Source organism: Pelecanus crispus, chromosome Z, assembly GCF_030463565.1.
Source record: "Pelecanus crispus isolate bPelCri1 chromosome Z, bPelCri1.pri, whole genome shotgun sequence".
NCBI lineage: Eukaryota > Metazoa > Chordata > Aves > Pelecaniformes > Pelecanidae > Pelecanus > Pelecanus crispus.
This window is the reverse complement of record NC_134676.1, coordinates 24,529,702-24,553,242: the sequence shown is the minus strand read 5'-3', so window position 1 is coordinate 24,553,242 and position 23,541 is coordinate 24,529,702. Positions and strand designations below refer to the sequence as shown.

The window sequence follows — 23,541 nt, the reverse complement described above, 5'->3', positions numbered from 1 at the left end:
TTACATCTTCTGTGCTGTATATACTTCAGGAATCTTATAAGTGTAGCTACTGTATGATCAGCTCATGTTTCATTACAGTGAAAGATGTAAGCAAGTATCTACATTTTTTACTGAGAATACACACGTAGGAGTCCCCTCATCTTCTAATGCCCAAGTCTGTCATCATTTAAGTAATGACAGACGCACACGTCTCCGCCAGAATGAGGCAGAGTCTGGAGCTATCCGTTCTGTCTGAGGCTAGTTTTTGTGTTGGCAAAACATAACTGCAAACTTGGAGGTCCTCTAGACCAAAGCAGACAACATTAGTGTGCAGTTATTTTAACCATTAGAGTTCACACACCCTTCTACTGATGCAAGGGAGACAGTATGGGAACAACCTCCTCCCAAACCTGCTCATGGGGTAAGCCAGCAGCTCAGGGAATGCTATGTAATGTGGCATTGCAGACTACACCCCAGCAGCCTAGGCGTAGTGGCTATTGGGCAGAAATAAACCAGCTTCAGTTGTACTTCAGGGGTTTTTTAGCTCCAAAGCAGAAAGGGCACATTGTATTAGGTGTTGGTGTCACTGACAGGATTTGTGAGGCAAGCCTTTAAGCTGTTCTTGGGGATCTTGCTATTACCAGATGTGGCCTAGAAGGACCTTATCTACTTATCCAGCTGGTCCGGAAAAAAAAATGTCAACTTTACCAATAGAACGCTCTGTGCAGGGACGTAAGACTTCCCCCCCCGCCCCCCCGACTCTTTCTTTTAATTTAGGAAAGTTAAATTCCCTCCAACGAAATGAAAGGCCCTATTACATGGAAGGCAGGCATGACTGGAAGGACTCTGTCTCACAGACTATTTGTCGACACTGGCCCACTGTGTTGGCAGCAAAGCTAATGTAATGAGATTGCAATTCAGCTGCCACTAAAAATAGGTAGCCCTGACCTTTGTGCTCTAACTCAAAATTCAGTCATAATTTGGATTTACACAATTTTCAGCTTACTGAAATGAGTAATCAAAAAAGCAGGTGGGGAGACGGGGGAAGCAGAGCATAGCCTGCAATTTTAAACAGTAGCTTTTTCACAGAAATTATTTATATACCAGCACTGTGGTGTGCATCTTCAAGCTGGGTGATCTGTGCACATAATTATAATCTTTTAGGAAGGAAAACTTCACAAGTACGTGTCAAAACACTGATTTTGTATGAGTAGTGCATAGACAAATGTTCCTAGCTATATGTGACAACTATGTAGAAATGATGCTTGCATGTTTATACAGATAGGTGAGGAGCTAGCCACCAGGGTGGAACATGGGAGCTGCTTAATAAAAAGATTCAAGAAAATATCTTCAGTGAAAAATCTCACTGCCATAGAACAAATTCTTTCTACAGCCACAAAACCAATTGGTCCTTCAGTTTTCAGCCACTAACCTAGCACAAGACATCTGCTTCATGGAGAGGAGGACACCTGCCCACTCTGCAATTCCCACTTGCTTTTCAGTATTGACAAATCAACGGTGTAACTCTGAGCATATGTATTTCATAGTCTGTAAAAAATACTGCACTCCTGTAGCATTCAACATTTCATGTAACTATAGCAACATCAGATGATGAATGGAATAGGTTTGAGTTAAAAGATGCTTCTGCTGGCCTAGCAGAACGGGAAACAGGCAGGATTGTTATTGGCAGTATGGGAGACAGCTATGACATTGCAAACTAGTTGTTTCAGAGAACTGTCATAATTTCAACATCTTTCTTCAAGGTTCTTACTCTTTGGTGTTGGGTTTAAGGACAGTTACTTTGAGAATGTGCTCCAGACGTCTCCTAAATGAAATGCAGAACTACTTTTACCTTAGTGAAATGAGTAAAATTTAGACACTTTAGCCCATTTCTAAGAGATTCTTCGTTGATTAGCTGCTATCATTTGTCTGCTAGTTTTAACATATTTCTAATGTTCTCACAGTGTGTGAGCCCTTAGTGCTAGGAAAGTTTTGTCACTGCGTTGAATGAAGAGAAAGTAAGAACAGGGATGCCTAATAAAATTGCCTGCCTTAACAATGGAAGGTAACTTTACTGCATAAGTATGGTTTCTTTCCTACAAGTATACTTTTTTTTTTTCCCCTAGGAAGGAGTAAAGGCACTTCCTTTTCTTTTCTTGAAGAAGTGTTGATTGGCATTAGTACAGGTGAGCTGAGAACTCTGAGAGAAGTTTATTCAATGAATGCTGTGAAATACTATGCAAGGCTTATTAGCCCTGAAGACAAGTATCACTTGTAACAATCACTTGTAATTATTAAAAACTTTTTAGAGGCTCTGTGTTTCTAGGAAAAAAGTATTACAAAATATTTTTATCACATAGATTGATAAGCAAAAAATGCTTGAATTAACTTATTTGTAGCATTTCTCATTGATGCTCCCTCATGGCAAGTTCTGCCTGCACAAGGCTCCGTGCCAAGCCCCTGTGGCATAGGACTGATTTTAGACAAAAGTAGTCCAAATATCTTCACAATGCACCCAGGGCCTGGCACTTCCAGCTGTCCCGCTCAAAGTAAAGTAGATTTTCCATTCACAATGTCAAAACAATTGAAAAATTTTAATCCAGATATCCTTAACCGTATGTATGGGTTTAGTACAGAGCAAAAAGCAAACTGCCAGGGAAGTTGGTCCCAACTCTCATTTTAAAAAATCCTTGAAACCAAACCCCCCCTCCCCTTCCAAATCCCCTTTCCCTTTCCTCCTTTGTATCCAGATAGCCAGCCTTAGTGCAAAGCACATGCCAGCTTACTACTGGGAACCTGGGCTTAAAGCAGTAAATGTCCATTACACCTGAAGTGATATTCATTAGACATAGGAAAGACAGCTGCTTGAGGTAAGCTTCCTTCCCCCAGGGCCAGCCCGTGTGCTCTGCTAGCACGAAGCATAACAGTGTAGTACTTAGAATTAGCTGAAACAGGCAGCACATTTGGTTTCAACTGTAGCATTAATTACATAAGATACATTATCTCTGGGAAAATGTTTACTGATTTTCAATACACACTTCACTTATCAAGAAAATGTCAGCATAGTTACTCTCTTGTTCTTGTGTATCTTATCAGTCCTGCATATGCAAGGTCCAGCCTTTCAGACCTCTTTCTACTGAGCAGAGCCCTAAATCCCGAGTTAAGCTTTCTCCTGGTGCCTGTCTAGTGCTTAAAAATGGGTATCATCTAATACAGCACACACAGAGCTGCTGCAGGTAGTTGGCAAAAAGATTCAGCTAGAAGGGGTGTTAGTCAACTTGCCCATTCATTGACTCATGCATCCTACTTTAGCTGACAGGAAAAATATGTAATTAGAACATTTTTCTATTACAGGGGCAGTAGCTGCCTCCTGGAATTGACGCTCAAGTTTTTTTCTAGATCTAGCCCTCACTTTCCCTGTGCTGACCTCCTCTGCCAACACGCACACACACATTCATTCTTCCTCCCTCCCGACCCCACCAGAATGGGGGTTTGATATGCTCATTTCCTGCAATGACTTTTAAAATCTTCTCCACAAACAAAGCAATTAATAGAGATAATAGCATGTGACATTAAATGTTCTTGATTTTGCCAATAGCAGACTGACAGAAAATGACTTAATGATTAAAAAACTTTGACTCACTAGTTTGTGAATGGCTGTGTTTAAGAATGTAACCCCTCTTAACTTCTTTACACCATGGTACAGTATAATTTGCTCAGCCTAAGAGGAGGATAATGACAGCTTTATACAGGATCTCACATCACACCTCCAAGTTTTCTTCTTATCTCAAAGGTTGCACCGCGCATTAAAGCAATAGTCTGTATTAATCTAACCTCTGACATTTAGGCCATATTAACCCATCAATGCAGGTTTATGTACCTCACACCTCAGACCCTATCAAGAAATTTGGCAGTGGCAGCTTGATAAGGACACCATACCTTACTGAACTTGTTCTAAAAACAACATCAGCAAAACACTCCTCTGGTTGCACTTTTTAATGACCTTGCTCATTTGTGCTCACTCTTCTTTAGCCATTGCCCATATGGGTATATGCACATATGCCTCTGCGGCATCAGAAATGCTGCAGGGAAGGAGCACTGAAAATTCCCATTTTCTGTAAAAATAATAGCACCTAGTGGGGCAAAATCTGTGGAAAGTGTATAAACTGAAAGTTTGAGCTGTTCATTTTTAGGTGGTGAAATAATTGTTAAAAACAGGGTTATGTTTTTAATGAGACTAATCACATTTTTTTTGTTTCTGTACTGGGCTACATAACAAACCAGTCTTTATTACCAGCTGCTTTACAGTGAAAATTCTACCAGAGGGATGCTTCTGGTATTGTAGTAGTTTAAGCAACCACTACAGTACATTCAGATTCTTTTTTTTCATGTGGTACAGATAGTGAAATAACACTCCCCAAATTGTGTGTTATCCCAGCTTCCCAAGCTGGTATCTGTATTGGAATATGTATTTTAAAGAAGGAGAAAATAATCAAATTCTCAAATTAAACTTAGTTTGTTTCAAGAAAGCGGGACCATTCTAAGTTCTCCATGTGCATCATGGGCTTAAGCTGCGCCAGGGGAGGTTTAGACTGGAAATTAGGAAAAATTTCTTTACGGAAAGGGTGGTCAGGCATTGGAACAGGCTGCCCAGAGAGGTGGTGGAGTCACCATCCCTGGAGGCGTTTAAAAAACGGGTAGATGTGGCACTTCGGGATATGGTTTAGTCTGGTCTACCCTTGATTAGTCTAGAGTGGGCTTGGTAGTGTAGGTTAATGGTTGGACTGGATGATCTTAAAGATCTTTTCCAACCTAGATGATTCTATGATTCTATGATTCTATGATCATCTTAATTCTGCGACAGAGTGGTTCAGGCAGGCAGCATTTACTGCTGTAATGTTTATATGCCTTTTCAAAAAATAGTAAAAATAAAATTATACTTTCAGAAAATTTTAAAAGCCTGTGGATGGGGTTTCTATCTTCTCATTTCACCCTTATTTAGAGAAATTCTCATTCATGATGTTGAAAACATTTGATTACCATATGTTAACAATGTTGGTGACTATCATAATTAAAGTACAGACAAAAGTCAAGTCAGCTGTTTTATTAAATACATAGTTCTAAAAAACATTAGAGAGGTTGGATAATGAATGCACTGAGAGCACGTGACTACACAACTTAAGAAACAAATGATAGCTCTGCTTCAAAACTGCACAGCAGGTTCTTGAGACATTCCTTTTCACGCTTGTCCAGTGATATTTTTAGGAACTACAGCTTACAAAAGAGCCACTGCTTTATTGCAGTCACTTTTCAAGGCAGCTCTGGCTAGCTTTACATTCTTTTTATCTCCTTTCCTTTTTTTCTCTCATTATCTTCTTGCTTTCTTCTCGTCTCCTCTTAGTTACAGGATTCCGTGGATCATAGATCTCAAAAGTGTCTTCATCCTGCATGCTTGCATCTTTCACCTTTCTGCTTCTATCTTCAAATTGAAGTACATGTGACATCCTACAAAAATAAAACATAGCTCAAACTCAGTGAAAGAATGGAAAGTTATGATTTGTAATTATGATATGCATGGCAAAATTTTAGCACCGTGACTTATTTCTGTCCACAGCCAAAAAGATCCAAGTTTTGCTGTGTTTTTCTGTGGTTGTTTTTGTTTAGTTGTTTTCTTTCTTAGTAGACCCTAATATTACAAAGTAACTGCTTTTGTTTTGAACATTTTGAAAAATACAGCGAGATTTTGCTCTGCTGGATTTTATTTCATGTACTGAACTCGTCTTGTCTTTTTCTATTTAACATATCTTCCCAAATGTACTGTACTGTAATTTTCCCAGAAACAGGGAGTGTTTCTTAAGTTTTCCTATTAGTTACTTTGGACTTCCTTTCACCATTAGGGTTTTACAAAAGGGGGGAAGGGCTTGCATGGAAGACGCTTGAAGTAGGTACACAGAAGATCAAAAAGGGAATGCTTCACATGCTGCTGCTCCACCTTAACTTGGTTCAGATCATGCATACTAATTCTTTGAATACCAGACTAAACTAATGATTTGTTCAATTCAAAGTTTTTTCTACTGTTGATTACAAATTTCCCCCCCCATTAGATATTTCCCCATTTCAGAAAATTCCTAGTAATCTGAGAACATTGCCATTACAAACTGGAGAGGTGGGCCTGTGTGAACCTCAGCAGGTTCAACAAGGCCAAGTGCAAGGTCCTGCACCTGGGACAGGGCAACCCCCGATACCAACACAGGCCGGGGGATGAAGGGATTGAGAGCAGCCCTGCAGAGAAGGACTTGGGGATACTGGTGGATGAAAAGCTGGACATGAGCCGGCAATGTGCGCTCACAGCCCAGAAAGCCAACCGTATCCTGGGCTGCACCAAAAGAAGTGTGGCCAGCAGGTCGAGGGGGGTGATTCTGCCCCTCTACTCTGCTCTGGTGAGACCTCACCTGGAGCACTGCGTCCAGCTCTGGAGCCCTCAGCACAAGAAGGACATGGACCTGTTGGAGTGGGTCCAGAGGAGGGCCACAAAAATGATGAGAGGGCTGGAGCACCTCTCCTACGAGGACAGGCTGAGAGAGTTGGGGTTGTTCATCCTGGAGAAGAGAAGGCTCCAGGGAGACCTTATCGTGGCCTTTCCATAATTAAAGGGGGCTTGTAAGAATCATAGAATCACAGAATCATAGAATCGTCTAGGTTGGAAAAGACCTTTAAGATCATCCAGTCCAACCATTAACCTACACTACCAAGCCCACCTAAACCAATCAAGGGTAGACTAGACTAAACCATGTCCTAAAGTGCCACATCTACCCATTTTTTGAATGCTTCCAGGGATGGTGACTCCACCACCTCTCTGGGCAGCCTGTTCCAATGCTTGACCACCCTTTCCGTAAAGAAATTTCTCCTAATTTCCAGCCTAAACCTCCCCTGGCGCAGCTTGAGCCCATTTCCTCTCGTCCTATCGCTAGCTACTTGGGAGAAGAGACCAACACCCACCTCACTACAACCTCCTTTCAGGTAGTTGTAGAGAGCGATAAGGTCTCCCTTCAGCCTCCTCTTCTCCAGGCTAAACAACCTCAGCCGCTCCTCATAAGACTTGTTCTCCAGACCCTTCACCAGCCTTGTTGCCCTTCTCTGAACACGCTCCAGCACCTCAATGTCTTTCTTGTAGTGAGGGGCCCAAAACTGGACACAGTATTCCAGGTGCAGCCTCACCAGCGCCGAGTACAGGGGGACAATCACCTCCCTGCTCCTGCTGGCCACAGCATTCCTGATACAAGCCAGGAAAGATGGGGACAAACTTTTTAGTAGGGCGTTTAGCAATAGGACAGGGGGGTAATGATTTTAAACTAAAAGAGGGTAGATTGAGACTAGATACAAGGAAGACATTTTTTATGATGAGGGTGGTGAAGCACTGCAACAGGTTGCCCAGAGAGGTAGTGGAGGCCCCATCCCTGGAAACATTCCAGGTCAGGCTGGATGGGGCTCTAGGCAACCTGGTCTAGTTGAAGATGTCCCTGCTCAATGCAGGGTGTTGGGCTAGATGACCTCTAAAGGTCCCTTCCAACCCAAAGCATTTTATGATTCTGTGATAACCTGGAGTCAAAAGTAGTTTGTTAGCCGTAGTCAGTGGCAGGAAAGCCTGGAGATTATCAACTATGGCCCTATTAGCAGGTGTCACTGAGGTGAGAATTAATACAGAAGCTGTCAGAAAACTATGAGTTCTAGCTTGGACAAACAAAATCTTAAAGAAAACGATAAATAATTTACTCTACTTAAAGAAAAAGAGAGGTGGAAGGAAAAGAGAGGAAAACCAAACCAAAGATGCCTACAAGTTGATGACGGTAAACCTATTGATCTTTTGAATAGGCAGTCATAGCAAAGCTGCTACTTATGAACCAGGAGAACAAGTATAAAGTTCATAAGTTCAATTAAAAAAAGACCCAAAATGGAATTAAAAGATTTTTCAGTGCAAACAAATATACCTAGGCAAAACCCCCACTTAGTTTGGATTCTGTATCAATCAATTGCAAAAACATCTTTGACTTTGATAGGACAACTTAAAATGGTAAGAACTATACTGAACTGAATCTAAGTGTATCAATCTTTATAGCATTAGATGTCTGTCTACAGTCTTTGTGACAGAAAATCCAGTAAAAACAAGTCAGTATCAGAATGAAAATTTTGCAGCCACTGAAATACTGCTCAGTCTCTTGCAACATGTAAGATGTCCTGAATTCAACATGTTTTTCAAAAAACTCTAGTGCAAATCTCCATACATAGAGAAAGGGAGGGAGAACCAGCTCAGTTACTGTAGATTACAACACAGTACTACTGAAGAAACCAGACAAAATTCAAAGCTATAGACTGTATGGGATCTGTCTGAATGCTTTAGGAAAAAGTCTTAAAAACAACAATTGAGACTTTTCATCACAATTGATTCTTGACATGTGATTTCATAAATCTCTTATTGTACAGCATTGTCAGCATGCCTGGATATTACCCTGTCCTATGGAAATACTTGAGAGTTTTTTTCCAGTGTATAAAACTTCAGTAGTCTATAACCCTGTACACACTACTAACATCAAACCTTTTTTTTAGTCATATCTACAATTCAGAATAACATAATGTACCATCAGAATGACTCATGATTGCATATTTGTAGTTTAATTATAAAAACATTGTCTCACAGTGGAGGGACTGAAGTAATTTGTTTAACATGCTTTCTGCATTTGTCATACTCTTCTCAACTTATTAAAAATGACCATTTGAATTTTTTTTAAGAACACATACCAAATCACACTGTCCTAGTCTGAATTAAAATATAGGCCTAAAAAGATGGAGTCATCCGTTGGTGAGTGGCTTTAGAGTGTGTTATATGAGTGTATGTAGAAGCGTAGTCACACTTAGCCATTTCATCAACTCAGGTTTTCAAAGAATGCCACAGCACACTTGCAGGATACAACTAAGAGGAATTAAAAATAAACACATCTCTAATTCTTGGGTCAGGCCATACTGTGTCCCAGGTAGTTTGCAAATCAGATGCAGTAGATTGAGACTAAGCAATGTTTACTTCTCTCCAAGGGCTGAAATAAGTCATAGTCTTTGACTCCTATTCATAACTTTCCACTGAGGTTTTCCCAGCTGTGATTAAAAATAAGCCAATATTAAGAAACTTTTTGATATTCCCAGAATCAATTTCCGATGCAGCATCTCACAGGTAAAGCTCAATAAACACAGACTGCACTGGAGATTTTAAAAATATTTTCCTGATGTGAACTTAAGCTTATTTTTTGCAAGTCACAAATCTTCACAGGTAGACCCGTTTTGCATCTATGTAAATGGTAAATCACACTTAATACTGTTTTCCAAAACCAATTCAAATTGTTTTTTTTTAAGGAACATGGGAAGTATTTAATAATTATTTCTACATGAATTATTTGAATTTACAGTAATCTTACTCAAGCTCCTTCAACAAAAGTTTGCACTTGTATAATTTTCCAAGTGCAGAGTTAGGGCTGCAATTCCACAAATACAGGTTGCATGAGACTTTTCCTTGTTTGGTTTATAGCTCTCTTCCCTTCTGCATGCTCCTGGGTTCAGTGCAGAGCTGGCTGCCCAGTTATGCTTCTGCAGTCACTGTGCTGAAAGCTCTAACTTCATCTCTTCATCTCTGGTCCTTGGGAACCTACTAACTTGTGCTTATCACTGCTTGTTGACAGTTCATTTTAAACGAGTGAGACACACAACTTTAAAACACCCTTTTTTTTCAAAATTCAAAGGATGAAAGGTTGTAAGTTCTCCTACGCAAAACTCAAAAGAAAAAAATTTATAGCTTAGGTTTTTTTTCTCAAAATTAGTTTTAATAAAATAGCTTGCCAAAACTGATGATTCTGGGTTTAAAGTATCGAGGTCTGCAAATTGTTGACTTTCTTTAGAAGAAGAAGTAACCACAAAATTATTTTCTTAATCTCTTTTATTAAGATAGTGCTGCAAATCAGAACCAGCTATCTTAGCACAGATTTATTGCTGGAGTGGGTTGGTTTTACCCCGGCCAGATGACAGCATCCTACAGTTTAACCGTTGTCCTATCCCATGTAATGGGGGAGCAGCTGTTCTGCTGTACTGCACTTCTTTCCTTCAGTGTTACTAAAGGACATTCAGTACTTGGCTCTTTTCTGTATTCCAAAAATGAAATGTCTTGAAACATTAGACTGAAATACATGAATTCATTTAAGACTGTTTCAGAGCCAGCACAGGATTTCAAAGGTATGTGGATACTCTCCTGGCCTAGTGATATTCTCAGATAATGATTTTTGCAACAGTCAGCAAACAAGATTTCACAGTTACTACCAGAGTAGCTCCTGTATGTCCTTAAGATGTGGTAACTAATACCTTACCTTGGTGCTCTGACTCCTTTCTAGGAGGTAACAAGTGGAAGAACGTTGGCCGCAACTGAAGCTAAAAAAGAAACTTCAGCACACCAGAAAGCCTTTAAGGACTATTACAGTACAATTAAGCTGTGTGTCCAATAGTCTAGCACAGGCAACTATTTGCCAACTGTGCATCAAAGAACGAACCGCACCTACACAGTGCTCTCCAGGCAGACTCAACCAGTTTATTCAGAAGGCAGATCATGTTCTTTTGACCTACTCTAGTGTGATGGTACTTGTAAGAAAAGATATGATACACAGTAATCCCTCTGATTTTGAGGTGTGTGAGCCATGCACTGGATCTGAACCATATGCCAGCTGCTGACAGATGGCAGTCATGTTAAGTGTAGCATAAACAGAAGCCTGGTATCACAACAGCTCTGGCCTTTCCAGAACTGCCCTTTGGGAGAAGCTGAAGTGGCAGTCAGTGAACTTAATCATTCTGAATCTCAGCAAGAGCAAGGAAGCACTATGCTTTTGCACTAGAGATGAAGCTCGGATCTCCAGGTACAAATGCACTGCATATGTACATATGCAGTGAGTTTTATACTAACTGGATGCAAGTGCAAAGCTGCATTGCTTAATTCCACATTTGCTTATCAAACTGACACAGCTGTTGGCTGTTACCAGCTCACCTGCTGCCCATTCAACCTTCCTTGCACAAGTGACTCTACACAGCATGCCCTCTGGTGCCTTCACCACTTCACTGGAGAGCCTGGGCCATTATCTTGCACTCACCTACATCAGCATTTTAAACAGATGAGCTTTGCAGTAAATCAACAGTTGTGGACAAAAGTTATGTTCTGCCAGTGCTGTTGTGAAGGTAGTAGCTTTTGGCAGAGAGGCAGTAACTTCTTAAGCAGTTTTAGCCAGGATTCATTTGGAGATGCCTGCATAAAACATGGCAGCTGGTCATATATCCTTTGTTTCTGCAATCAGTAGGCACCAAAAAAAAAGTAGCATGCAGCTTTTCACTTTCCAGGTGCAGAACAGTATGTTACTAAAAATGCACTACTTACAGACAGTACATCTAAACTGGTGCTCAGAACATCAGCAAAAATTACGTACTGCTTCTAAATGCAGATTAAATGAATTAAGCAACTAATCACATTGCTATAAAATTTACAATATCGGAATTTTGCAAATTATTGCTATGTTTTATGAAAGTTATTGGTTCTCTCCATCAGAATGCTTAAAATGAACAAAGCAGGAGTAAGTACCCGTGTCAAGAAATTCGGGGCTGCTTCTTGCATTCTACAGGCTGTCTAAAAAAAGAGAGACCAATATGGACCATAACTACTAGTATTACCATTCTTTCCTGAGTTCAACATCATTTGCAAGTAGCTTGCTACCTACTTTTCTCAGTTATCAACAATGCACTATATGTTTAAAAGAAAAAAAAGGAGAGGTACTCAAGCACTACTGCTTTCCTTAAATTATATTCTATTTGCCACTAACATTTTCCTTCAAATATTGTAAACGTGTATGTTAAACTATAAGCATTAATGTAGGAAACACTGTAACACTTTCCTCCCATCACCCTCATGATATGTAGGCAGTGGATAGAAATGTAGCTCATGTGAGCAGATGAGAAAACAGATGAGTGAATCCACAGATCAAAGCAAATGAGATCTCTCTCCCAAGGAAAAAAAATTTTGGCTGTTCTGGAAGAGTGAACTCACTGGCACTCTTTTCACTTCCAGCAGACTAGCGGGTGGCACAGGAAGAGGAGAGACAGTTGAGAAACTCTGAGAAACAGTTGAGAGACCAAAAAGAAAAATAAATTGAGGAAGGTAAAGACTAAAAAAAGGATAAGAATGAGAAACAGAGAAAAAAAGACTGACCAAAATGTAAATAAAATGAAGAAAAATGTCAAATGACAATTGAAAACAAGCAAAAATTTTGAATCAAGGCAAGAGAACAAAAGTATGAACAAGACAAAAAGAATGCCAAAACCATAAAACAATGGTAATTGTGAAGGAGGAAATACGTTAGTAACACCTAATCTTCTTTCCACCTTTTTTCAGAATCGAGATGCTACAATCAAAACAAGCCTCTTGGCTCAGCTGCTGTCACCATTCCTCGCATGAGTGTCCAAGAACTTTACAAATAATTTTGTAAACACAGTGCAGCAGGAGAGAGGAAATATGTTTATGTCTCTAATGGAGCCTGCAACCATCACTAAGTACTCTGTGCAACACAACTCTTGCAGGCAAGTTCCCTGGTTTCTCACTGCCCTATCTCACCATACAGCTTTGTTTTTCTTTTCACGTAAGAGATAACCTATCATCCCTCTTTTCACGCAAAGGAGTCCTGTAATCCAAGTTTCTCTCTCTTAGAGATCATGAAAAGAAAAATAATTTTTTCCCAAGTACTTGAGGTAGGTTCTGATTCTTATAGCAATGAGGGTTGATAGCGTAAGTACTGCTACAGACAGTCTCAAACCTGGATTCATCTCTTTAATTCTCACTGTTTCACACAGCCACTGCTATCACAAAAAAGATGTGTACAGGAAACAAGCTTCCTTGAGTATGTTTTGTCTCATTACTTCATAGCATTGGAGCTGTGCTAAATTACCTATGAAAGCCTGTACTCTTCTGTAGCACTTGGTATTTAAACCTTGCACTGTATCACACGCTGTTCCTGTTTGAGTCTAGTTTGCCAAACTGGGTTTGATTTCACTGTAGCAAAGTTTATAATGCCTCCTAGTAATAATCTGTGGTCATAGGTTTCTGCTGTGATTGTTACCACCATAAGATTTCACTCTTTCTTGTTTCACTGCTTGTTTCCACCATTCCACATTCCTTTGTTCCTCTTTCCCCATCTCCTTTCCTAATGACCAAACCACTTGCCCCACCAATTTTTTCTGCTTTCATAAAACCTTATATTTTTCAAATTTATTGACTTGCTATTTAAAGAGAGAAATAAGATTTGATATTCAGGTCTAGCCAAATTAAAATCATTAGTTATTCCATTGAAGTTTCTAAGATTAAAAAAATGCTTAGGAGTGTATTGAGAAAATTGCTGTAAGTACAGATATTTGCTGTATTGCAGTCAACTTCACAGGTGAAGCATTTAATTCTACATCAAAATAATACTGTTTCAATCTGTATTAGTCAATATGGTACAGAGCACAGATTTTAGACTGAAATTTAAGATTTCACTATTGCTATAAATACCCCCACCTGCAAGCACTCTCCTGAGGTTAATTTTACTTCTGCAAGACCCAAAGTGGTTTTTTCTTGCTTTCAGATGAATGGAGTACTATTAGTCTACAGTATTCCAGCATTTGGATGTTAACAATGGAGACAACATATTACTGCTCCTCTTGCACAGAGCAAAAACCTCCCCAGATCTAAGCAAGCAAAACTGATAAAAATATGCTTTAAAAAATATTACACAAAGTCAAACTGTACAATTCCATTAACTTTGACTAGCCCTTTGAAATTGTATTACAAGTACTGTAGGATGAAGAAATTGGTTTAACCTCTTCAGAGTAACCAGCAAGTTGTGGGTCCTCCATAGGCCAAAGAATGAATTGTTTATATTTTCTCTTGCTGGAGGCCTATAGCATAAAATGATCAGAACAGAACTTTTGCAGATATTTCTAACATAATACTTTTTTGAGGTATTCTATTTGAATGCTATACACTCAGTTTTAACCCAAAATATTCACTGCAAAAAGAACTAACAGTTTCACTAAGTATGGGATAGCCATGTTAAAAAACCCAAAAGATGCTTCAGTTTTTGCAAAGCTAACAACAAAGTAAACTATTCTTGATGAAGAGTAATGTAATAGAGGATCCTTCCATTGTTCAAGACAGTACTAAGCATTTTTTTTCCTCTTGAAAGAAAATTTAGTTGTAAGTACCCTTCTAAGAGAAAGCAAAAATCAACGTAACTACGAAAAAGCTCATCCAATTCAAAAGATAATCAAAGCACTGGCAGAAAATGTGATCAGTTCTCATAGTATCAGAATTAGAAATAGGTAAAACCGTGATGATGGCTAGGATTTTAAGCAATAAATAGTTTTCTATTAAAAATTCAGTTATCCTATTTTTATATTGCATCTGTTCAGTAACAATTCATATACAGTATATTTACACTATATCCTTGTCCCTGTCACAAAAATGTTAAGTAGTTTGATGAAAGAAGCTGGGTGCTTTAAATAGACAACTGCTCCTGGTAGAGTAGATTGGTACGGAAGACTATAATGCAAATTCCAGATGTTGTTCCAGACAGTGTACCAGTGTAGAAAAACTTTTCACAGCATTTACCATAAGGACCTGGTAACCGCCATACCGGAATAGACCAATGATCCATCCAGTCTAGCATCCTGTCCTTGGCAACAGCTTGTACAATATCGGATACTCTAAAAGTCAGCAAATCGCCTCCCCAAGTTAACACAAACAGTCAGGCAGTATTGTATCACCAGAGCACACAGTTGTAGTGAGGGGAAGGAGAGGAGGGCACTTCTAGCACAAAAATACTCAGATTTGCACAACATTGTCTGGACACCCTCCCTTCTTTTTTGTCCCTCCCTCTCCCCATTCTGAACATGTCCAAATCCTTACTGTTTAAACATGTCATTGAATGAGATGAAGTTGAGGTGCTTGAAAAGGTGTGTAAATATGCAGGAAGCTTAAGCTAGGCTATTAAAGATTTAGAAGATTATTTCTTCATTCTTCATAAGGTTTGCTGGCAATAAATAAAATGTGAGATTTCCAGACAGTAAGTGTAATACTAGATATCCCTTGAGTAAAGCATGGATCGTCTCTGAATTTAAGTCAAACAGTAGTTGATTCCAGGCCCAGATGCCAAATAAACTTAGACATGGAGGAATTAACAAAAATAAACAAACAAAAAACCCACCCCAAATGCTCTGTTTCTCAGGCATGCTGAACAGCTAGAAGCAATAAATATACAACTTCAGCAGAATAAAAATTCGTTAATACAAAATTACTGACTGAAGCAGTGGGCTAGCAGCTAGCATTTACATATCAAGGTTTGACCACATTTTAGCAGTAGAGGGGTGAAGGTGGAAAGAAAACTGAACGAAAAAAAGATTTACAGCAGAAGGGTTTTTTTTCTTTCTTTCTTCCTTTAAATGTTAGTGGCAATACTAAAACCCAAACAAACACTTATTTCTTGCCAAAGAGAAAAGAAACCCCTTTCCAATGTGTTTCTAATACAGATCTCTGGCATTCATTTATCCTTTGTAACAATCAAGTATTTTGTCAACTTTTTAAAAATGTAGTTGAGTAAATCAATGGCCTTAGCAGGAGAGACCTAATATAGAGCCAGTTTTTCCAGACTAGTGGAGGAACGTTGGCTCAAGTCTGGATGGGAGGAGGGGAGCAAACATGGCTTTAATCCATCTTTGTGCCTCACTGGCATAAATTACAGCAGCACTTTTTCTTTCATTCCCCAAGCTAGCATTGGCATGTGAAAAAGACTGCTGCTTAGTTTTCAGGAGCTTACTGTGTTTGTCACAGTTAAGCTTCTGCAACTGAATCTGCAGAGACTGGTGCTAATCTCGAGGAAGCCATATTTCATAATCCTCAGTCTGAGGTATTACAGCAAAGAAAGAGACTGCATTTTAGAAAACGTGTGTAAAGGTAGGTTTATGAAAGAAATGCAACCAGTATTTTTAGGTTTATCCAGAAGAATTTCACTATGCAAAGTTTAATAGTAGATGCTATATTAAATAGGAAATCCTGGAAATAAAATGTGGAAGACATTATCAAATTTATGTGAGTAGATACTAACAGTGTGCATCATGATTTAGTTCTTAATATAAACAAAATTTTGCAATATAAAAACAGTCTGGCCAAGTTCAACATTTACCTGATTCTGAAATTGCTATTTCAATTAAAAAAACCCCAAACCAATTCTAGCATACTCTCTACAACACACATAGGAAAGATGGTGCCTTGATACTTTTTTTAAGACCCAAATCTCTCTCTCAGCCACAAAGCCTTTTACTAGGAGAATAAAAAAAAAAAAAAATAGTCTGTGTTCCCACTCCTAACTGCACCAGACTTCTCACTGAAACCAATGCTAAATATTCTGAGAGAAGTCTTCCTTGTATTAGCAACAAAAATATTTTTTAGAGAAGATAAAGGACATAACTATTGATGCTGGATAGAGAATACAGATTTATTTTTTGTTTCTTCTGGAGTAAAATATAACTATCTCTACAAGCTGGGTAAAAAATTATACAGCCAAATTGCAATGAATTTCCTGGCAGAAAGGGCTTAGCATTAGTACCCAGTGTTGTCAAAATACTTAACTGGTCTCAGTGGTAGATTTGCAAAATTCAGAACTGGGAACAGGTTACAGAATTTGACATATATAAACCAGACTGCACTTTAAATGGTTAGCACTGAACTTCAGTAAGGTTTTTGTCCACAGAAGCAATAAATTAATAAAACCAGACCCATTCCCTTTATTTTTTGCTATAATCAGGTGATCAGGTCAATGCAGATTGTCACCGTGCAAATCAAAATAATATTTTGTGACCAAGAAGATATTTTTAAAAGCCTTCTAAGAGCCACAAGTTTTAAACAGTCTATTTAAGTGAACAGTGGCATTAAATTCCCACTTGAATTGTTTTTAATCCTTGCCATATTAAGTGAGGTTTGTCACAAATAACTGAGATGAAAATAGTCATGCCAACTTTAGTAATTATGCAACATGCACATGAAACAATCTAGTAAGCAAGATCTGCAATGCCTTTTTGTTTGAGATGGAAGACCTTTACTCTCATATAATTTTCACAACCACCTTTTGACTGTAAGTTGAATGGTATTTTCAGGAATTGACTTATTCACTTTGATTTAAAAAAATACCTTTTTTTCCTATCCCTCAAAGTAACCAACATTTAGAATAGCTCAGACTCAAAGGTAACTCACCATAAGAATTTTAAACTGAAAAACCATGTGAAAAACCATCACCTCATTCCAAATTCCCATTTTACTAATTCTTTCTTATCCCACTGTGTATCTGGAAGCTGAATGGATTTATGTTATTTCATATCAAAAGAAAGAGTAAGTTTCAAGGTCTAGACGTCCTCCCAAAAATACTTAAAAGACTATCACATTTACATTTGTCACTCAGTTACAGCTACGACAGTGTTCATGGGGAAGGAAAAAGCTGATCTCTAATTTTAAAGACTAAACAGCTTTGTAGGTCACATCTAACACCTTATATTTCACCCAGGGAACACTGCAGTGGTTCAGTTATGAAGCACCAGCATCACGTGCTATTAATTAAATGCATTATGTAGCATGCTGGCAGTCACAGTCAAATCCTAAATGGTTGTAGAGTGCATTACTGAAAGCAGATAGAGGCCAGTAATGAGATCTGAATCTAGAAGAAGAAATCCTGAACTTCCAGCCAGGTGCAGAATGAAGGAAAAATTACTGGACTCCACTGTAACACAAACTCTAAAATCAACTGGAGGTCTACTTGCAGCCCTGACTAGTGAATTGATGGAGTTAACAATAGACCAAACCCCTCTACTGAGGATGATACAAACTTTGGCTGCTTCCTTAGTGGCAACAATAGTTTAACTGCACTTCACATAATCATGTTCATCTGGTAAGGAACAGCTTCCACATGTTAATATTCCAGTTTCTACACATCCAGCAGGATGAATTGGGCATCTTCCATCATATCCAAACTGAAGAAGTAACAATAACGTAAACCCATACTTATCAGGACTCAGATCACCACCATGGAAACAGCTTTCAAGCAAGAACAGAATATTGCCTCAATGCAAACTTCATACACCAATACCTTCTGACGATCTTCTATTATTTGCTGCCTATTAGTTATTACATACTTCAACTAAGAACTTTGTTTAGACATGAATGGATGGGCATATCTTTTCAATCAATCCATGAAAAAAAATCACCATGATTTGCTAGCGTATGTGTCTTCCAGGTTTTATAAGGTACTGTAAACTTGATTGGTTTAGTGTGCAATGTATTTGGTTTTTTAGTGGCATGGAGTGCTGCTCTTTTTGAGTTTTGGGTTACTTGATCATGACAATTAAGCTTTAAATTCAGGAATGGTACCAGAGTTGGTTTGTGAACCTTCTTGTGCATTTCATCTGTGAGAATGCACAAACAATGGGGACCCTTCATAGAAATATGGTAAGTTGACTTGGCGACCAGGTGAGCTTTAGAAAAGGAAAATGGTGCGTTCTTTTCTGCAGAAAATTCCATGAGCTCAAAAATCATCAGGATTGTAGAATTTCTCATAGGAACAGAAATATTGCAGTATGTCAATAAACTTAGCAGTTTCAGGAAACCTTGTTTTCAAAGATAAGGGAGAGAAGAGCAAAGATAGTCCAGAATTTTGGTTAAGGATATGACAGGTAGATTTTCATAGCAGAGAATCTGTTCCTTCCACAAAGACCAGTATTCCATCTGGAAAAGTGTAGATATATATTTCTTACATTTCATAAGGATATAAGGCTGGTAAAAATTCAGCTGGAGAGCCCTATTTTTAGGAGTAGATAGCCATAGTTTAATGTCAAAGTGAAAAGATAAATGTAGTAGGGTTGGTTAGTTCACTTCCACTTATGACTTCACTGGAGAATACATTTACAGAACGTATCTATAAAATGAAGTTTTGTGAAGAAGTGTTTTGAAAGTTTACTGGACTATTTAGAATTTATGTGATTTTGGCAAACAGAAGTAGTAGTATGAAAAACAGGATACAATTCAGAAAGTGCAATGGCTGAATTTCAATAAGAGCAATCAACAGCATGGGTACAGGACAGAGCTAGGTTAGGCAACCGTTCAGTAGGAAAAGATTTGTGGCTTAGAAGGGATTGGAAACCAGGCATGAAAGAAACAATGACAAATAGAGTAATCCTTCCACTCAACACTGACAAAGACTTAGCTGAGTGTTGTATATAGTGTCGGATTTCATGCTTTGAAAGAGAGATGAACCACTCAAAACTCTCAGAATTACTTGATGGGAGGGTGTTTCAGAGCACTAAGTATCACTCTTATCCTACTCGAAAGGAATATTTTGCGCAGATTAACTAAAGCAATCAATCTTTGAATATACTTGATTGCATCTGAATTTTTTCCTCCCATAGCTGGATTCTCTCTACGGAAAATATTTTATGTCGTGTTCACAGGATGTGCATCTTCAGTTTCATTATCTGCAGTTGCCATAACACTTTCTGGACTGAAATTTGGGTTTTACTATAGCTGTAACTATTTGATATTCTAATCAGAGCCCTGAAGTGGCACTACAACCTGACTGGTTGTCACATGCATGCAACTATATGCATACAGCAGTCCAAGTCCTAAAGAAGATGAGGAGCAGCAGTGTTCTGTATGAAGTGTAGCCTGTGCAGTGTTTTCAATTTCAAATTCAGGCCTATCCAGTAATCCAGATGAGAAGTACCAAGTAGATGAATTATTCCAGCTGGGTCTTCTGCTGTGACATTTGGTTTTCATACTATTGGTCTCTAAGCAGATGACACCTCGCTGCCACTTGGATGGATCTCATCTACATTTTGGGGAAAAATCTTCTTGGGTAAGACTTTAAGCCCAGAATAAGCGACTGAAGTTCTGCCAGATCATGTCTACCTACCTCTGCTGCACTCTGTACAAACTTTGTGAAAGAGAAGAATGAAGTCGTGGATCTGAGACTTTCTTATTTGGATTGTAAGCAAAGAAAGAACAACTAATGATGAAATAGTACTGAAGACATCTGACAAATCATTAAAAGAAAAGCATAAGCAATAGTTCTCAGCATGGAACCATAGGGAAAATAATGCTTCCACCAGGAAGAATTAGGATCAAGCATGTCTTCCTGAGGTACCCAGATGCTGTAAAAATGTGTCTGTCTACCTGTTTGCAGACATTTTTATTGTTATGAGTACCCTTTCTGGCAGTACATACCATGTTTATTTTGATACTTTTGAATTCTGTAGGGGAAACTGGATTTTGATTGCTGCAGACAGAAACATATAATTGTTCTCACACAGCAGTAGAGTTTGCAATAGAATGTCTCAGCAAAGATTCTGGTATTTCATGTTAAGACTTAGTATTAGGCATTTCTCTTCAGCTCTCTTCACAACACTTCCTCAGATGCCTTCTTAGACAGTAAAATCTGGTAGTAATTATCAAACACCATACACACTGTTTACAATAGCGTCATATTTCTTCTTTTTTTCTTGCATAAAAAGTAGAATGCTGCTGAAAAGTGCCCAAACGTCTGCTATGCTCCATGCCAATACAGCAGCTCAGCCAAATATGCAGGGAGAAGTTTGCCAAATAAAAGAAAACATAACAAATTGGTAATGGTTTCTATCTTGACAGAAAATGAAAATTATACCTCAATGTGTGGCCACTCATGTGGACACATAAAAATGTCTTAGAGGCAATCATTTTACCTCCGATAACATACCCTGACAGTAGAGCAAAGCATACTGGCAGGCTTTCACTTCCCATAAAAACAGGAACCATGACCTACAAAATGGCCTGGAGGAATCACATAATTTGTGCATATCATATATGCATATGCCATACTCTAATTCTATTCAATAAAAATCAAATAAATTAGAATTACTGTCTTTTGAAGAGTAGATTGGAATTAAAAAAGAATTTTAAAAATAAAGTCACTATAGTTATCTCAAATCTTCCAATACAACAAAGACACTGAAAACACAAACTCTTATCCCAAAATATGGAATTTACCTTTCCAAGGGATTCTAACAACCATTTACAGGTTTTGGAAACTTCATTGCTTTGGTAATGTTGTATGTGTTTATAGGCAATTTGTCTAATGTTAATTTTACAATTTATTTAGCTTCAAAGTAAATTCTTTAAAAACAGACTGTTTCATCTGTCTGTAAAGTTAACATGCACATTTACTGTGCTGCAAAATTAATGTTAATTATTAGTCTATTATGTAGTTTCATATTATTCTAAGTCTTCGTTTTAGTGCAATTCTGAATGCAATATGATTTTCTGAACAAAAATACAACTTCATAATCTGAAATTGCAACACTCTTCTTCATTCAGTATGATTTACTTACAGAGGAAAGAATTATCACCAATTAGATGTCAGTAATTACTCAGAAAGGAATAGGAAAGATAGTGATTGGGCTCTATAAAAGTCTTTAAAAGACTGGTTATACTACTGAGACAAGAAAATATCAGACATAAAGACCAGTTCTTCAGGTTCATGGAAAGGCTGCAATAAGGGAGGTTTAAGCTGGACATTAGGAAGCCTTTCTTTACTGAGAGGGCGGTCAAACACTGGAGCAGGCTTCCTAGAGAGGTGGTCGATGCCCCAAGCCTGTCAGTGTTTGAGAGGCATTTGGACAATGCGCTTAATAACATGCTTTAGCTTTTGGTCAGCCCTGAGTTGGTCAGGCAGTTGGACTAGATGATCGTTGTAGGTCCCTTCCAACTGAAATAGTCTATTCTATAATTTCTGGAGAACTTAAAAGCATACTGGTAGCTCAGAAGGATCTCAAAATATCAGTGAAATCCAAGGAACTCAAAATCTATGCTGTATACCTCATGCTCAAAGAGCCTGAAGTAAGAAAAGATATAATGAAGGAAGACTACGCAGGTTGAAGAAGCAACCAAATAGATAGTGACAAGAGAAAAAATAAGTTAGCAGTAAGAGTTATCCTGAAAGGGGCAAGATTTAGGAAATTATTTTCTTGATTGTTTCAAAAACAATAATCCAAAGCCAAGATGTTTGTGTTTTGATTATTCTGTTAAAATAGCCAAAGAATATACGCAAAAAGAGCAATGCTGTATTTCCAGATAATGGAATTAACATGAAAAGTAAACAGAAAACTTACACTTCAGAAACCTAACCTGCAATTTATATTTTAAAATACTATGTTCAGTTCTTCTTAGGTACAATAAATAAATAAATAAGGGGGGAGAGGGGCGGGGGGCGGGGAGAGAGAGAGACAGACAGAGACAGGGTTTGGTTAGATTCTAAAGCTATGAGAAATGCTCAGTTCTTCCTTGGGAAAAAAAAAAATACAATCAATAAAATAGAAACCAAAATGTCTGAATTGCTATTGCTTTGAAAGAATCATAGGATTTTTAACAGCCTACTTAATAGCACTAAAATGCATTTTCAGTGATGAAAATGCCAAGACTTCTGTTAAGATGAAAGCAGACTACACTAATGCCCACAAAGAAACACTGAAAAAATAAATGCAGTCATAACACACTACTTATGTAAAAATGTTGTTTTATAAACTGCAAGAATTCTATGCTAAGTGCCATACTACTGGTGTTAGTCATTCTGCCAGTACATGTATCTGCAGTTTTCTGCAAATCCCAGAATTTCCCTTGTGAGGTCTCAGCTCGATTGGGTGAACAGCAAGAGGGTATGAAGGTAAAGTTGCAGAATCTGTGTAGCTTTATCTTACTAAATTAAAATATATGCAATGATTCATTATGTATACGATACAAACAAGAAAGGAAGAGTTACCTAAGAGTGATCTAAAATTTTAGTCTCATCAGCACAACTGGTCTCAGAATTTGCAATTCAGCTTACCTTTCATGACCTACAGTTTTTAAATTTTTAAAAAAACTTTTATGGAATATATCTTCAAATAGTCTTAAGATACTCGGATTCAATACATTAAAAAAATAAACATTTTTATAATATAGCTTACTGTAACTTGATGTGTAACTTACAGATAGTTGAAGAATTTAATTTATCAGCATGTGAAAAAAAAATGTGAGTTAAGATGTAAAAAAAAATTTTTCCTTCCATATATTATCTTCCCTCACAGTCTTTTCTCACTTCAGTATGCATACCTTTTTCATTTGTAGAATGACAGTAAAAATAACTAAGTTATTTAGCCAGTCTGCATTTCTTACCAATGCTAACCACCTTCTCATCTGAGAAAAACAACTTCATTAACACCGTTATCTTACAATTTTGTATGAGACCTCTCAAAACAGATGCAGGACACTTTAATCATATTTAGTTACATCATTTATCTTCTATTTAAAAAGGGTGTCGAATGTACAGGTTTGTACATTTTAGTTTTTCTCCTTATTGTAATTCAATTTTTTTTTCAAGTCTAGTTACTGGTGCTAGTTTGGAGATTTTG

The 23,541-nt window shown here is 38.0% G+C and overlaps 1 protein-coding gene across 4 annotated transcripts in view; it reads right to left on the bottom strand.

Moving 5' to 3' along the window:
- Nucleotides 1–5,068: 5,068 nt before the first annotated feature.
- Nucleotides 5,069–23,541, bottom strand: part of CWC27 (CWC27 spliceosome associated cyclophilin) — a 133,662-nt gene continuing 115,189 nt past the window's right edge. For all 4 annotated transcript variants that reach the window (XM_075726155.1, XM_075726153.1, XM_075726157.1 and 1 more), the window contains one exon: nt 5,069–5,484. In XM_075726155.1, the coding sequence (XP_075582270.1) occupies nt 5,322–5,484 (163 nt within the window). In that variant the 3' untranslated portion in view covers nt 5,069–5,321. The remainder of the gene's footprint in view (nt 5,485–23,541) is intronic.